Consider the following 14,344-nt stretch of genomic DNA (forward strand, 5'->3'; position numbering starts at 1 on the left):
AGTTTTCTTCTGTTCTTTGATGTGTTGTTGTCTATGTTCCAGCTGTGTGTGTGTGTGTGTGTCTGTCTGTCTGTCTCTGTTCTGTGTACCCCTTAGTTTTAGTTCTGGCCACAGACCAGCCCAGTTTATTTGTTTATACAGTCCTAGTTTTCAATAAAGTCCTAAAGTTCATTTTTCACTTTTTTCTGAGTCCTGCTTTTGGGGTCTGCCTTTCCTGCCTGCCGTAGCAACCATGACAAGCTCACTGATGACACACAGTGTGGTTCTGGCCTGGTTTCCCTTGAAAAAAAAAAAGAAAGAAAAGATGTCCTGGTCAAATAATGGTTAAATAAATAACATTTGCCAATGCTACCCTCTCCAACAAGATTCAGGAAGCCTCGTCATTTTTGCTGGGTCATCTGAAACCAGAAGGTGAAATCATCAGAACATTATAATCTTTTCAGGTTCACAGAGGTGAAACAATCATATAGTAGAAGCTCACTACAGCTCTGCTTAGGGTCATGACCTCTTCAGTGAATACAGTGTGCTGGAGTGGGGCCCTACACTAAGCATGAATACAACCATTATCATAAGATGCATTGTTTACAAAGCATTGTTGCAGCAGAGAAAACGCTGAATTGTTCAAAACCAAAACTGTTGGCACTGCACTCTCACTTAATGTTGGCCTGCTGAAACTGTGCTCTCTCTCTCTGCTTGTTGTGTTTGTGTATCTTCACTCATCTGTTTTACTTGCTCACTGGATGTGTGTTTGTATGGGGTTTTTTGTGCACTGCTTGTGGTTGCAGTGTTTGCAGCTGTGGAAAGAGGAGACAGCGTGAGTTTAGCATATCAATGACACTAGGGCCCGACGACTGTTGCAGAAACACTCTGAGTTTTCTAGTACTTGTCCGCTCACCTCAGCTGGCCATATTTAAGGGGCTTTATTGTAGCCTTGCAGAGCTGACATGAACATCTTTACTAAGGTCCCAGGATTAGTCCAACAAACCAGGTATGTTGAGAGTGCCGTGATCTGGCCACGGCCCACAGAGTGAGACACCCACTAATGGTGTTGAGGTGGCTGGGCCTGTGGCTTCACAGCCAGTTTCCTGCTGATTCTCATGCTGTACTCTCTGTGATGCCTACAACACCAGTTTCCCAAAAACCATTTTCACATGGAAAGTGAAGATGGCTGTATGCACACATACTGTTTTACATTTTAAAGTGCAAGATAATGGTGCTACATGAAAATAGTATGAAAAGAAAAGCAGCAATAATTGTTAAATGCAGTGACAAAAAATATTTTCAGAGGCTAAAGTTTTCACTTTTGGTCCCCAAACACAGACCAGGGAGATTCTTTGATTGCTGTAGTTTATGTCTTGATTATTAACTGTGTGTATGTATTTAGGTTATGATTATTCACTCAAAACCTTCTATATCTACAGCAAGCTGGGGTCTGTGCTCCAACGTGCCTTCTACGGGTCCAGTGGGAGGGTGAGTCAAACAATTATGTAGTTACTTTGTCAAAGTATATAGATTGGTTCCTTAATATAAAGTGACCAGAATAAAAAAAATTAAAAAAAAACTAATTCTGTGGCATATAATTATGATGGTCAGCTCATCAGTAAGTTAATTGTAACTACTGAGAAACTGAGAAATCATGTTGGTCATTTTTAACTAAAGGGAAAAACAAACAAAAAAACCCCCAGAAAAACAAACTTATCTACTGCCAGTAGAGAAGGTAAGATTGTATCAACCCATAAATTCTGGTTTAAAAGAGCAATTTTTTCTGTTTTTACCAAATTGTGTTCATCCCAGTACAGTGGAGATGGATACGATTCATCATACGATGCTCAAGACATTTAAAAGTCTTAGCATCACATCTCAAAGTTGTTACTTTTCAAATGCCATTTCTTAATGCTGACAAACACTTCAACAGGAACAGGTCACTTTGGGGATATGTTTTTTCTTGTCCTCTCTATTAACCAAATAATTCTGTTCTTCCCGTTAAAAGATTTTTTTTTCTTCCCACTGCCAAATGTGCGAGGGGAATCACTGGATTTCTCCCTTGACTTTGTGAATTGCTCTGAGATTACTTATTACTTTTCTTTGTTTAAATAAAACTGAATTCAATTAAAAAAAATGCTGGGCATTAGGTGAGAAGATTATAATTACTGTCATATACAGTACCAGTCAAGGGTTTGGACACACCTTCTCATTCAGTGTTTGAATTTTATTTTTTTCCGAAAAATAAATTAATACTGAAGTTATCCAGACTATGAAGGAACACATATGGAATCTTGTAGTAAAATTAAACGTGTTAAACAAACCAAAATATGTTTTAGATTTTACATTCTTCAAAGTAGGCACCTTTTGCTTTAATTACAGCTTTGTTCACTCTCAGTCAGCTTCACGAGGTCATCACCTGAAATGGTTTTCCAACAGTCTTGAAGGAGTTCCCAGAAGTGCTGAGCACTTGTTGGCTGCTTTGCCTTCACTCTGCAGTCCATCTCATCCTAGACCATCTCAATTGGGTTTAGATCAGGTGATTGTGGAGGCCATGTCATCTGACGCAACACTCCATCACCCTCTTTCTTGGTCAAATAGCCCTTACATAGCCTGGAGGTGTGTTTGGGGTCATTGTGCTGTTGAAAAACAAATGATGGTCCTACTAAGCGCAAACCAGATGGGATGACATGTCACTGCAGAATGTAAAAACGTCTGTAAAAACTGAAAAAAAACAAAAAATAGATAATAGCTGCATGTTTATTGTTGGTTCTATAATAAAATGTTCAAAAACATTAATGAAACAGTGTTCATATCAAACTGGATTTAAGAACACAGGAGCTTCACATGAAGGTTATGCTCCCACAAAGTTTAAAACTTTGTAAATGCAATATCAGTAAAATACTCCCAAATAAGGAACACCACCATTTTATGCAGTTTTAACATCCCAGCAGGATCTTTGGTGTTCCTGTTTTTTGATAAAGTGTAACCCACGCTATTTTTGTGCTGTCTCTGCTCTCAGGTGACCCTATTTGAACAGCGGAACTTCGCTGGCAGAAAACTGGACCTGAGCGCTGACTGCACCAGGCTCAGTGACAAGAACTTCCCAGAGAGATGCAACTCTGTCCAGGTGGAGAGTGGAGCGTAAGTTTACTCTTAAATGGTCCACTTAAAACAGGCAGCAGGCCACTGCAGCACATACTGGTGTCCAAAGTTATCCAAAAAGTAGGTCACAGCTAAGTATCTGAAATGCCCATCTAAGTAGTCTAACCCAGGTTGTTAGTAGCTACAATTTACAGATGTCTCCTAGAGTCCACACATGCAGGCATTCATAAAGTTACTGTTTTGAAAAGAGTACAGTATAAAGATACACATGTGTGTGTGTGTGTGTGTGTGTGTGTGTGTACATGGCTCAGCTTTCATTCAAACAGCACGAATGCGAGACAAACAAACCAAATACCAAAAAATTAAATAAATTAAACTAAATACTAAATAATGTCCAGAAAAAAGCTGAAGGCTCTGCCTCCCATTCTACTCTTAAGTATCCTAGGAACCACAAGTAAGCCAGCAGTCTGAGCTTCTAGAAGAATGATCAAAAAGTTACATAAACACACTCCTAAACCTCATGGAAAGCATTTGCAGAAGAGTTGAAGCTGTTATAGTTGTAAAGGATGAATACTTTTGGCAGTGAGACCTTTAAATTAATTAAAACCCAGAATTTGGTTTTGCAGATAAAACCATGTCTAGATGTTAAAAGTAAAAAAAATTAAAATTGCACAGCATTTGAAGATTTATGACAAAATTTGTTGTCTCATAAGAGACAAAAAAAACAAACAAACACAAAATTCATTAAACAAATTACACTAGATTCGGATTAAATTTTTGCAAATTTTTGTGGTTCAGCAAAATATCAAAATGTTTAATGCAGTGTTCATCACCTATTTGAATACAGACAATATTTCAAACATGTTTTATACTTGGAAGAGTGGCCGAGTATGTAAATTAAACTCGTAGATTTATGAGATTTCTTGTACCCACCAAACTTTGAGGAAATTGTTTAATGACCAATTCGAAAGGCTGCAACACAACTTTGCAAAGTTTATTATGAGGTTTGACAGCAAGTTGCAGGAAAATATTCCTCTGTTGTTGTTGTTGTTGTTTCTTGCCACTGCTGCTATGTGCATCCATTTTTGACTTTTTTCTCTCTTCTCGCTTAAAGATGGGTGGGTTATGAGCATGAAAACTTCCGGGGACGTCAGTACCTGTGGGACATGTCTGACAGGGGCGAGTACAACTGCTACGATAAATGGTGTGCCCAGGGGGACCACATCTCCTCTGTCCGTGCTGTCAAACAGGTGGAAGACAAAAACACACATTAGTTACAGAACACACAGCCATTACAGGTGCAAGAAAAGACATGGACAGTCAGTCTGATAGGAAGATCTTCTTTCTGTCTCTGCCTTTTACAAGGAAAGCCCTTGACATATGCAATCCATGTCTGCTGTACATGGATTGCATATGTCAAGGGCTTTAAATATAGTAATATATAACTTTTTAATAATTTATTACTATTTTGTTGGCTTTGTAAAAGTCATACATCTTATATACATCTTGTCTTAGATACATCTTATTTTATCTGTACATATTTCTAAAAGTATAATCTGTTATACAGTGTAATGTTTACTCAAGGTTTTGGTTACAAATGCATACACTTGAAATATTTATGGCATTAGAAGAAAACAATTTAAATAGAAAAATCAACCTTAACAATGGTGAGTTGGTTCCTACTGTCCAAAGACACCTGGTGATTCTTAATTGGGCACAGGTGTCAATGTGAGAAGGAAAAACTCCCTGTTAACAGGAAGAAACTTCTGGCATAACCAGTTTCTGCCACAACCGGTTGGGGGTGATGGGAGGGAGACAGGACAAAAGACATGCCGTAAAAAAGAGCCAGAGATTAATAATTAGTGATTAAATTCAGAGTGGTGTATAAACACAGAAAGTGTAACTATAAGCATGATCAAAAAAGGAAAGTTTTAAGCTTTATCTTAAAAATAGAGAGGGTGTTGATCTCCCTAATCCTAACTGGGAGCTGGGCCTGTCAATATTCTTGCTGCAGCATTTTGGATCAGCTTGAAGTTTTTCAGGGAGTTTTTGTCTTTAAGACATCCCTACAGTTTAAATAGTTGATTTATATCATCTGGCTTCATAGTTAAATACAGCTGTCTATCATCTGCATAGCACCGAAAATGTATGCAGTGTTTTCTAATAATACTGCCGAACGGAAGCATGTATAATGTAAAAAGTATTGGTCCCAGCATGGAACCCTGTGGCACTCCATGACTAACTTTTGTGTGTGAGGAAGACTCCCCATTTACACGCACAAATTGGAATGTATCAAATAAACATGATTCAAACCACTGCTCTTTAAGGCATGCTCTAATCTCAGTAATAAAATATTATGTTCAACAGTATTGAATGCTGCAGGTCTAGCAGGACAAGCACCAATATGTGTCCATTTTCAGAGGCCGAAAGAGGATAATGTGTAACCTTTACTAAGTACTCTGTACTGTGATGAATTCTGAATCCTGACTGAAGCTCTTCAGATAAAACATTATTGTGTAAATTATCAATGACAACCTTTTACATAAACTTCTTAAATAAAACTTTTTAAATAAAAGCAAAGTTATAAATCAGTCTATAATTAGCTAAGAAAGCAGGATCAAGTAACAACTTTTTAAGTAATGGTTTAATTAGCCTGTGGTATGTAGCCTGTTAATATGAGGGAACGTAGGCAGGCTGTCACAAATGCACATTATAAATTGGGTATACTCCAGTATAGGTACCTTTTATTTCTTCTTTGACCAGATCCTCTCGCTCATCACATCCAATTTCAAAACAAAAAGATGGCAAAAACAAAAATGTCCATCTCAAGGGTTCAAAATGGCACAAACCAAACCAGTGGGTCCATCTTTGATCATGCCTATGGCAGAAGAAGTTTGAGTTTTCTCTGGAGCTTGAAAAAGGCGCCTGGACTTCTTTTTGTTTCTTGAAAACGTTTCACCTCTCATCCGAAAGGCTTCTTCAGTTCTCAACCAAATGGTGGAGAGACCCAGGTATTTAAACCCCTGTGGGCGTAGTCCCCTGGAGGTGGTTATGACCCTCTATTGATCATGTGCTTGAACACATGTGCCCAGGTGTGAAGGGGGCGTGGGTCATATTTAATCAGTGGTTTCAGTTGAAACCAACTTAGGACTCCGCTCCATTGTTTCCTGTGGCCTATTGAGGTCACTGGAACAAAGGTGTGAATGGGGGTTGAGACGTCTGGGAAGGGAGCTCAGGACAGCACTGTAAGCGGGGGAAAGTTGGTGACGTAATCCACCTCCTCTGTTCAATGATGGTTGTTCACAGTGGACATAGATGGCTTCTTTCACTCCTCTTTCAAACCATCTGTTTTCCCTGTCCAAAATGTGGACATTGGCATCCTCAAAAGAGTGCCCTTTTTCCTTCAGATGCAGATGTACTGCTGAATCTTGTCCTGTCGAAGTGGCTCTTCTATGTTGTGCCATTCGTTTGTGAAGAGGCTGTTTGGTTTCACCAATGTAGAGGTCCGAGCACTCTTCACTGCACTGAACAGCATACACTACTTTCCACTTCCTCCATGTAAAGGTTGGCTACAATGGGAGACACTGGGGAGCCCATGGCACATCCATGCTTCTGTCTGTAGAATCCATCATTGTATTTAAAATATGTTGTGGTAAGGCAGAGATCTAAAAGTGCACAAATCTGATCTGGGGTGAAGCTGGTTCTGTTCAGTAAGGAATCGTCTTCCTGTAGTCGTCTTCTGACGGTCTCCACTGCCTCAGTTGTAGGTATGCAAGTGAAAAGTGAAACCACATCAAAGGACACCATGGTTTCATCTGGATCCAGTACAAGATTCTGGACCTTGTTAGTAAAATCTGTAGAGTTTTCAATGTGGTGGGGTGTGATGCCAACAAGCGGTGATAAGATGGTGGCGAGGTGTTTGGAAATGTTGTAGGTGACCGAGTTTATACTGCTGATAATGGGTCGAAGTGTCTCCCAGTGTCTCCCATTGTCTCCCATTGTAGCCAACCTTTACATGGAGGAAGTGGAAAGTAAAGCTCTTGGTTCTTTCAAAGGGATGGCACCTAGCCACTGGTACAGATATGTAGATGACACCTGGGTCAAAATCAAAACCCAAGAAGTAGAAGCCTTCACTCGTCACATTAACTCAGTGGATAAATACATACGTTTTACCAGGGAGGACACCAGAGATAACAAGTTACCATTCCTGGACTGTGCGGTGCTTATCGAGGAAGATGGAAGCCTCAACATTGAAGTTTACCGGAAGCCCACACACACAGACCAGTATCTCCTCTTTGACTCCCACCACCCTCTGGAACACAAACTTGGGGTGATCAGGACCCTACAACACCGTGCGGAAAGTGTTCCCTCTAAGGCAGAAGGGAAGCATAAGGAACACACACACATTAAGAAAGCCCTCAAAACATGCGGTTACCCCAACTGGGCCTTCATCAAATCAGCTAAGATGCACAGGAATGAAGGCCAAACACAAACTACAGAGAATGGGAAGGACAAGAGGAACAACATTGTCATCCCATATGTGTCAGGCTTGTCAGAGAAACTCAGAAGAATTTTCTCCAAGCATGACATCTCAGTATACTTCAAACCAAGTCACACCCTAAGACAAAAACTGGTTCATCCCAAGGACAAACCCGCCAAACACAAGATCAGCGATGTAGTGTATGCTGTTCAGTGCAGTGAAGAGTGCTCGGACTTCTACATTGGTGAAACCAAACAGCCTCTTCACAAACGAATGGCACAACATAGAAGAGCCACTTCGACAGGACAAGATTCAGCAGTACATCTGCATCTGAAGGAAAAAGGGCACTCTTTTGAGGATGCCAATGTTCACATTTTGGACAGGGAAAACAGATGGTTTGAAAGAGGAGTGAAAGAAGCCATCTATGTCCACTGTGAACAACCATCATTGAACAGAGGAGGTGGATTACGTCACCAACTTTCCCCCGCTTACAGTGCTGTCCTGAGCTCCCTTCCCAGACGTCTCAACCCCCATTCACACCTTTGTTCCAGTGACCTCAATAGGCCACAGGAAACAATGGAGCGGAGTCCTAAGTTGGTTTCAACTGAAACCACTGATTAAATATGACCCACGCCCCCTTCACACCTGGGCACATGTGTTCAAGCACATGATCAATAGAGGGTCATAACCACCTCCAGGGGACTACGCCCACAGGGGTTTAAATACCTGGGTCTCTCCACCATTTGGTTGAGAACTGAAGAAGCCTTTCGGATGAGAGGTGAAACGTCTTCAAGAAACAAAAAGAAGTCCAGGCGCCTTTTTCAAGCTCCAGAGACTACTATGACCTGGATAACTGAGAATCTACACAGACAAGTTTGAGTTTTATTGGCATACAACAGATTATAAAGGCACAGTTGCAACCTACTGGACTAGAGTGTTGCTTTAGCACCTCGTCTGTTGATTGAAAGTTGATTCAAAGTGGTGGAGTGCAATCCACCTCAAGTTGTAGCAACTAAACATAAAAGGTATTTCCAACTGAAAAAGTTTCATATTCTCTTAAAATAACTAACATGTCAATATGATTACAGTATCCTATTTCAGCAGTAGCATAACTTATTCAAAAACACAGCAGCCACTGAGACACACACGTACCCACACTCAGCAGCCGTTTACAGAAGGGGAAATTATTGATCCCCTGCTGAATTTGTAAGTTTGCTCACTTCCAAAGAAATGTCTTTTGTAGTCTCTTGTAGTTGGTCACTAGGTTTGCACACATCTCAGGAAGGATTTTGACCTACTCCTCTTTACAGAAACTCTCTAAATCCTTTAGGTTTCTTGGCTGTCATCAGACAGGCCTGTACATGTGCCTTCTTGAGCAGTGGTGTTGTTGGTGACTATGGTCCCACCTGCATTCAGATCATTAACAAGCTCCTCCCATCTAATTTCGGGCTGATCCACCATTGGCAATTGATGGTTATTTTATATTTGGGTTATAGTTGGGTTGTGGGGATCAAATACTTATTTCACTCAATAACATACACATCAATTTAATACTTTTATGTCATGACATTTCTTGTTTGTTTTTTGGTTTTTTGGTTGATATTCTTCTCTATTAAAATGAAACTACCATAAAAAATTAGAGACACTGTTTATTTTTTTGTAAGTGAGCAAACTTACAAATTCAGCAGGGGGTCAAATAATCATTTCCCCTATTGTATCTCTGTGATTTCTAGGACAACGGCTCTGCCAGAGCTCAGCTGTTTGAACGAGCTGGTTACTCTGGTAAGAAGATGGAGATCCAGGACGACATCCCCAACCTGATGAGCCGCTACAGCCTCAACAGAGTTGCCTCAATTCGTGTGCTCGGAGGAGCGTGAGTGATTATCCAACCTGGTTTTTGTCATTCCCAGTTGGCTGCTGGCTCTAATCACTACAGAATCAGTCTGAATCTGTTTTCACACTTTACTGCACTAAAAAATAAGAATCAAATTAAATGGATTTTTTTCCACCTGAACCACCTGAACCGCAGTGATCTAACCATTGTCGGTGTGTGTATTACAGGTGGGTGGTGTATCAGGAGCCCAACTACAGAGGACCCCACTACATCCTGGAAAAGCGTGATTACAACAACTTCTCTGACTGGGGCAGCCAGAACAGCACCATTGGCTCCATGCGCAGAGTCCGCTTCAACTGAACTAATGAGCTAATAACATCACACATGAAACTTGTCAGCTTTATACACAGACATATTTTTAGCAATAAACTGTTAAAAGACAAATGTTTTTGGTGTCTATTCTTCATTTTGATTACTTTTATTCAAAGACTTCTGGGTATAAATAACTTGATTCTTTTGGTTGGATCAGAATTTTTGGGACTGCATTCATGTGCCCCTTAGTTCAATGGATTTCCGAGGAAATTGTTTGTACATGAAGAGTTTGTTGAACACTGTGTTACTGAGCAAGTATATAATGACTTTGCCCATTTTGTTATTAGAAATACTGTTAATAAGTAAACTTTTATAATTAATCTAGGCCTATGTGAAGATAACTGATGGTTATGCAATACCAGACACATTATAGATCACCTACTGATCGGAAGATCAGCTGTTCAATTCCTGGCTGCTCCAGGCTGCATACCGAAGTATCCTTGGGCAAGATACTGAACCCCAAGTTACGACACAAGCGTTGGAGTGTGAATGTTAGATAATAAAAGCACTTAGCTTAGTTAATCATGAAAGTGCTTGTGTGAATGGGGTAAATGTCAACATGTTGCATAAGTGCTTTGAGTGCTCGGATGGAGTAGAAAAGAGCTATATAAGAACTAGTCCATTTACCTTTATAAGTCATAGATATCCAAAATTGAAAACTACAGGAAAATTTCACAACATAAAAGATGGTAGCAAAGTATACCCTCCAGGGTCAAAAACCTTTTCAAAGCCTTAGTTTACAGAAAAGTATCAAACGTTTTAAAAAGCAATTATGATGTACTGAGGTTTTGCAGCCATGTGACCACTAACCACGTGATGTTAACTTGTCTGCCATGTTGGACATGTGACAAGCATGGTGACAATAAAAGATCTAGTGAATAAAGCTCCAGCCACGCCAGCTGCCAGTAGGGAAAAATGTACATTCCCCAACCAGTTGGAAAAACCTTGTGATGGCTAGCATGCTACTGTCGTTGTAGTCTGAATGTAACCGATGGACTTGTCTATGAACACTGTCCAGCTACTCTTTGAGCTGTACTGAACCTGTGAGAAGTACCTTACAAAGCAGAAATGGAGACTGCCTTCAAAGTAAAAGTTGCACCTTTTGAAACATACTAGCTGAGGCACAACTTTTACTTCTCCATTTCCAGTTTGCTTTGCAAGTTTTACTATAGGCAACCGTGGCACTCTATTACTGGGGTGGCTGTGGCTCAGGAGGTAGAGCAGGTCATCTACTAATTGGAAGATTGGTGGTTTGATTCCTGGCTGCTCCAGTCTGGATGCCAAAGTATCCTTGGGCAAGTTCAGAAAAAACATCTCAAACTTTATTTAGATCTACAAACAAGGTATATTACATACACGTGCAAATAGGCATGAAAGATTCAGAACTGTGTGCTGCCCAGCAGGCAATTTTATCATCCAATAGTCTAAAATATTTGATTAGAGGAAAAAATAAAGAGTTAAGGAAGAGAAAAAAACAACTCTGGGGCATTTTGCTTCACATAAACAGTTTGCGCACATCTGACTGGAAGCTTGTCAACCATTTTTCAGCTCATACATAATTTCATCTGCAGTTCAAGCTGCATTAGAAAACACCAAAGCAAATAGCTCAAATTCTGAACAGACCGTGGAGATCAGTTTAGACTCAGAGTAGAGCTGCTGCCATGTTTGTGACAGTCGAGGATTTCACCTGAGGAATGATCTTGAGTAGCTTGTTGCTTGAATAAATGTTCTCCACAACCTGCAGAGACAAATACTCACTGTCAGTCTGTATTTAAACACACCAGCTTCTGACCACGTACATTTTCAGTCAGCTCACCTTTAACTTAATTTTCCCTTCATTTACCATCATAACATTTTTGGGCAAAGTGCTGCAGGATGGGCTTCAGCTGGACCTTGTTTTAGGTAGAGTAGTGCTGTTGTGTGGGAGACTGAGGGAAGGTCAATTAAACATCCAGACTCAAGGAACAAAAACAACATGAATGAAATGAGTGGCTTTAAACTCATCCAGGGTCCAGCAGTGACCTCAGAAGGCTGATAGTTCACCATGCTGTAGCTGAGCAGGGTCAGCTCCATCAGGTACTTGGCCAGCGTAACGCTCCACATCAGACTGACACATATATGCATGTCCACATGTAACTAACACTTACACATCACTTAGCTTCTTTTTTTTATACAGTCCACCCACGACCCTGAAAAAAGAGGATGGATGCATGGATGGATGGATGATAAATGGTCAAGATGTGAAGTAGCAGGAGTTGCTGGTTCAATACAATATACAAAATCTTCTTCACATCAGATTCATGCAGAAACTCACATTTGCCACTTTGAAAGCCCATCTGAGGAAGTGTAAAGGGAGAGGATGCCCCAGCTGAAATTTTAGGCTCCTCAAAATCTGCTGCTCATGGGCCCCATGCCACCAGCATGGCGGAAACGCCAACAAGTTGCAGCTTCCTGCGAGAAACCACCTGGACCTGCAGCACAGGAGGAAGCAGCTTCTTAGATACAGGTCACAAAGCCAGAGGCAACAAAGAAAATGGTCCAGGATGGCAACTGTGGAGTATAGAGTCTCCTGCAGAAGCTGGAACCTGGAGTGAACCTGGACAAGCCAATCGATGAGAAGCATTTGCATGCGGTCAGTGATTTCGTAGCCTTGCATGTAGTTGCTTTGTATCGCCTGCTGCTCCTGAGGAGACACTCTTATATAAGTCAGAGACAACAGCAGCTGGTGCTGGAAGCTGGAGGAAGACATTACCTTAAAAAAAAAAATTTTTTTTTCATTCTTTTTATAGATGATGTTGATTGTTCAGGAAACTCCATTTGGAAATGTGTGATTTGATCAGAAATACTGATAACTGTTGGTTAATTCACCACAGGGTGACTGGAGTTAACTGTGATGTCATTATTTTTGTTCTGCACACCATCTTTGAGCCACTGTTTGTCCTAACACAGGCTCTTCCTCCAGTCATTGTCAGTTCAATTCAATTTTAATTGTATAGCGCCAAATCAACAGTCGCCTCAAGGCCTTTTGTACTGTAGGCAAAGACCCTACAATAAATACAGTGCAAACCCAACAGTCAAAATGACCCTCTATGAGCAAGCATTTGGCAACAGTGGGAAGGAAAAACTCCCCTTTAAAAGTGTTTTCCATGATCTGTTTTCAAAATGGAAAAACGAATGACCAAAAAGTACACAGACCCATCACCCACTATGACATGCTTTGTTTTTTCTTGTGAGAAATGGTCCACTTGTTCTTTTAGAAAGCCTTCTTTTGAGAAGACGTCTGCTGACTGGAGTCTTGTTTATGTCTGTGTACATTTACATGAAGCTGCTTTTTTGTCCGTCGGTGAACAAACGCTTGATGTTATGTTTCCTTCTGTCACAAGGCTGCTTAGCAATGATTTTCTGGAACCTGAGGCACATTTTTAACAGGTGAATAACAACCACAACCTGCTTCACTTGATTTCTCTAGTTATCATGTCGGGAGTGTTTGTGTTTTCAGCGTTTCTTGAATCTTTGAAAGTTCTGATTACTTCTAGATTTAAATGAAAACATAAAAGATTTCGACATGCTTTCAGAGTGTCGGACCCCACTGTGTGTTTTCCATGTGGGCCAGGCCGTTTGTTTGACAAAGAAAGAAATACTTATTTGTATTAAATATAAAAGCTGCCACATTCATTTGTGAACTTCAAACTAGAAAACAATGTTGATTTATAAATGTGGCAATTTTGTAAATTGAAATATTTGAAACTTCTTACATATTATTGTGTTCATCAAAATCAGCACAAAGTAAATGGATTGAGTGTTCTACTGTACATGAGCACTCAAAGTGCTTTATACAGCATGTCTCACTCACCCATACTGTATACATACAAGCACTTTCTAACTAACATTCACACCCCAATGAACACACTGGGGGCCACTTGGAGTTCAGTATTTTGTACCTTTTCCCAAATCTTATCGTATGTATTGAGTCTACTGAAAATTAAAAATACAGCAATCTACAGAATAAGACAAAAGAACAGACACTGCTGCCTTCTCCCATTTAAACATTTATTGAATTCATTGACACTGAATGCAGCAAAATAATAGAACAGATGCAGCTGTATAAATCCTGTGTATCATCAGCTGGACACAAGGCACAGAATCACCTGCAGGTTTACCTTTGGCTGGTATTTTTCTGATGCTTCAACCATCCCTATAGAGAGAATATATTTCTATTAAGAGTCTTAGCAGGAGTGCACAGTCCACACAGCTGGCCAAGAAACCACACAGGGCTCACTGACTATTTATTAGAGCATCCTCCTAAATCAAGCCATCATATAACCACAGATATGGAAAACACATGGTACAGAAATACAAACCCCTAAAGGATGGCTGAATAATAAAAATCACTTTGTCATGTGATTTTACTCAAGCCATGAGAACCCAAGTAACGGGCTGTCTCAGTGTAATGAGAAAAAAAAAACAGCTGCCCACTTTCCAGAAGAGATTGGTGCCATTTAATATTTGTTTCCACTCCTCTATCTTGCAGTGTTCATTAGTGAAATCATTACTAGAACATGTGCATTATG

The 14,344-nt window shown here is 40.3% G+C and overlaps 1 protein-coding gene and 1 pseudogene across 1 annotated transcript; one reads left to right on the plus strand and one right to left on the minus strand.

The window, feature by feature from the left end:
• The first annotated feature begins 869 nt into the window (after positions 1 to 869).
• On the plus strand, positions 870 to 9,807 carry crybgx (crystallin beta gamma X). Its single transcript, XM_030725204.1, has 6 exons — positions 870 to 988; positions 1,422 to 1,470; positions 3,005 to 3,126; positions 4,202 to 4,337; positions 9,301 to 9,440; positions 9,629 to 9,807. Exons 1-6 carry the CDS (start codon positions 945 to 947, stop codon positions 9,759 to 9,761), a joined length of 624 nt encoding a protein of 207 aa, XP_030581064.1. The 5' UTR covers positions 870 to 944; the 3' UTR covers positions 9,762 to 9,807.
• A 1,608-nt stretch (positions 9,808 to 11,415) lies between these two features.
• LOC115777284 (G2/mitotic-specific cyclin-B2-like) lies at positions 11,416 to 12,522 on the minus strand (annotated as a pseudogene).
• Between the last annotated feature and the right edge of the window lie 1,822 nt (positions 12,523 to 14,344).

Source organism: Archocentrus centrarchus, unplaced genomic scaffold (genome assembly GCF_007364275.1).
Source record: "Archocentrus centrarchus isolate MPI-CPG fArcCen1 unplaced genomic scaffold, fArcCen1 scaffold_48_ctg1, whole genome shotgun sequence".
Lineage (NCBI taxonomy): Eukaryota > Metazoa > Chordata > Actinopteri > Cichliformes > Cichlidae > Archocentrus > Archocentrus centrarchus.

What these genes read in the sequence shown, in the direction of transcription:
- crybgx (XM_030725204.1), top strand. Translation starts at nt 945, where the DNA reads ATGAACATCTTTACTAAGGTCCCAGGATTAGTCCAACAAACCAG. An exon ending in GGATTAGTCCAACAAACCAG is followed by an intron (nt 989 to 1,421) that starts GTATGTTGAGAG and finishes CTATATCTACAG; the next exon opens with CAAGCTGGGGTCTGTGCTCC. An exon ending in ATTCGTGTGCTCGGAGGAGC is followed by an intron (nt 9,441 to 9,628) that starts GTGAGTGATTAT and finishes TGTGTATTACAG; the next exon opens with GTGGGTGGTGTATCAGGAGC.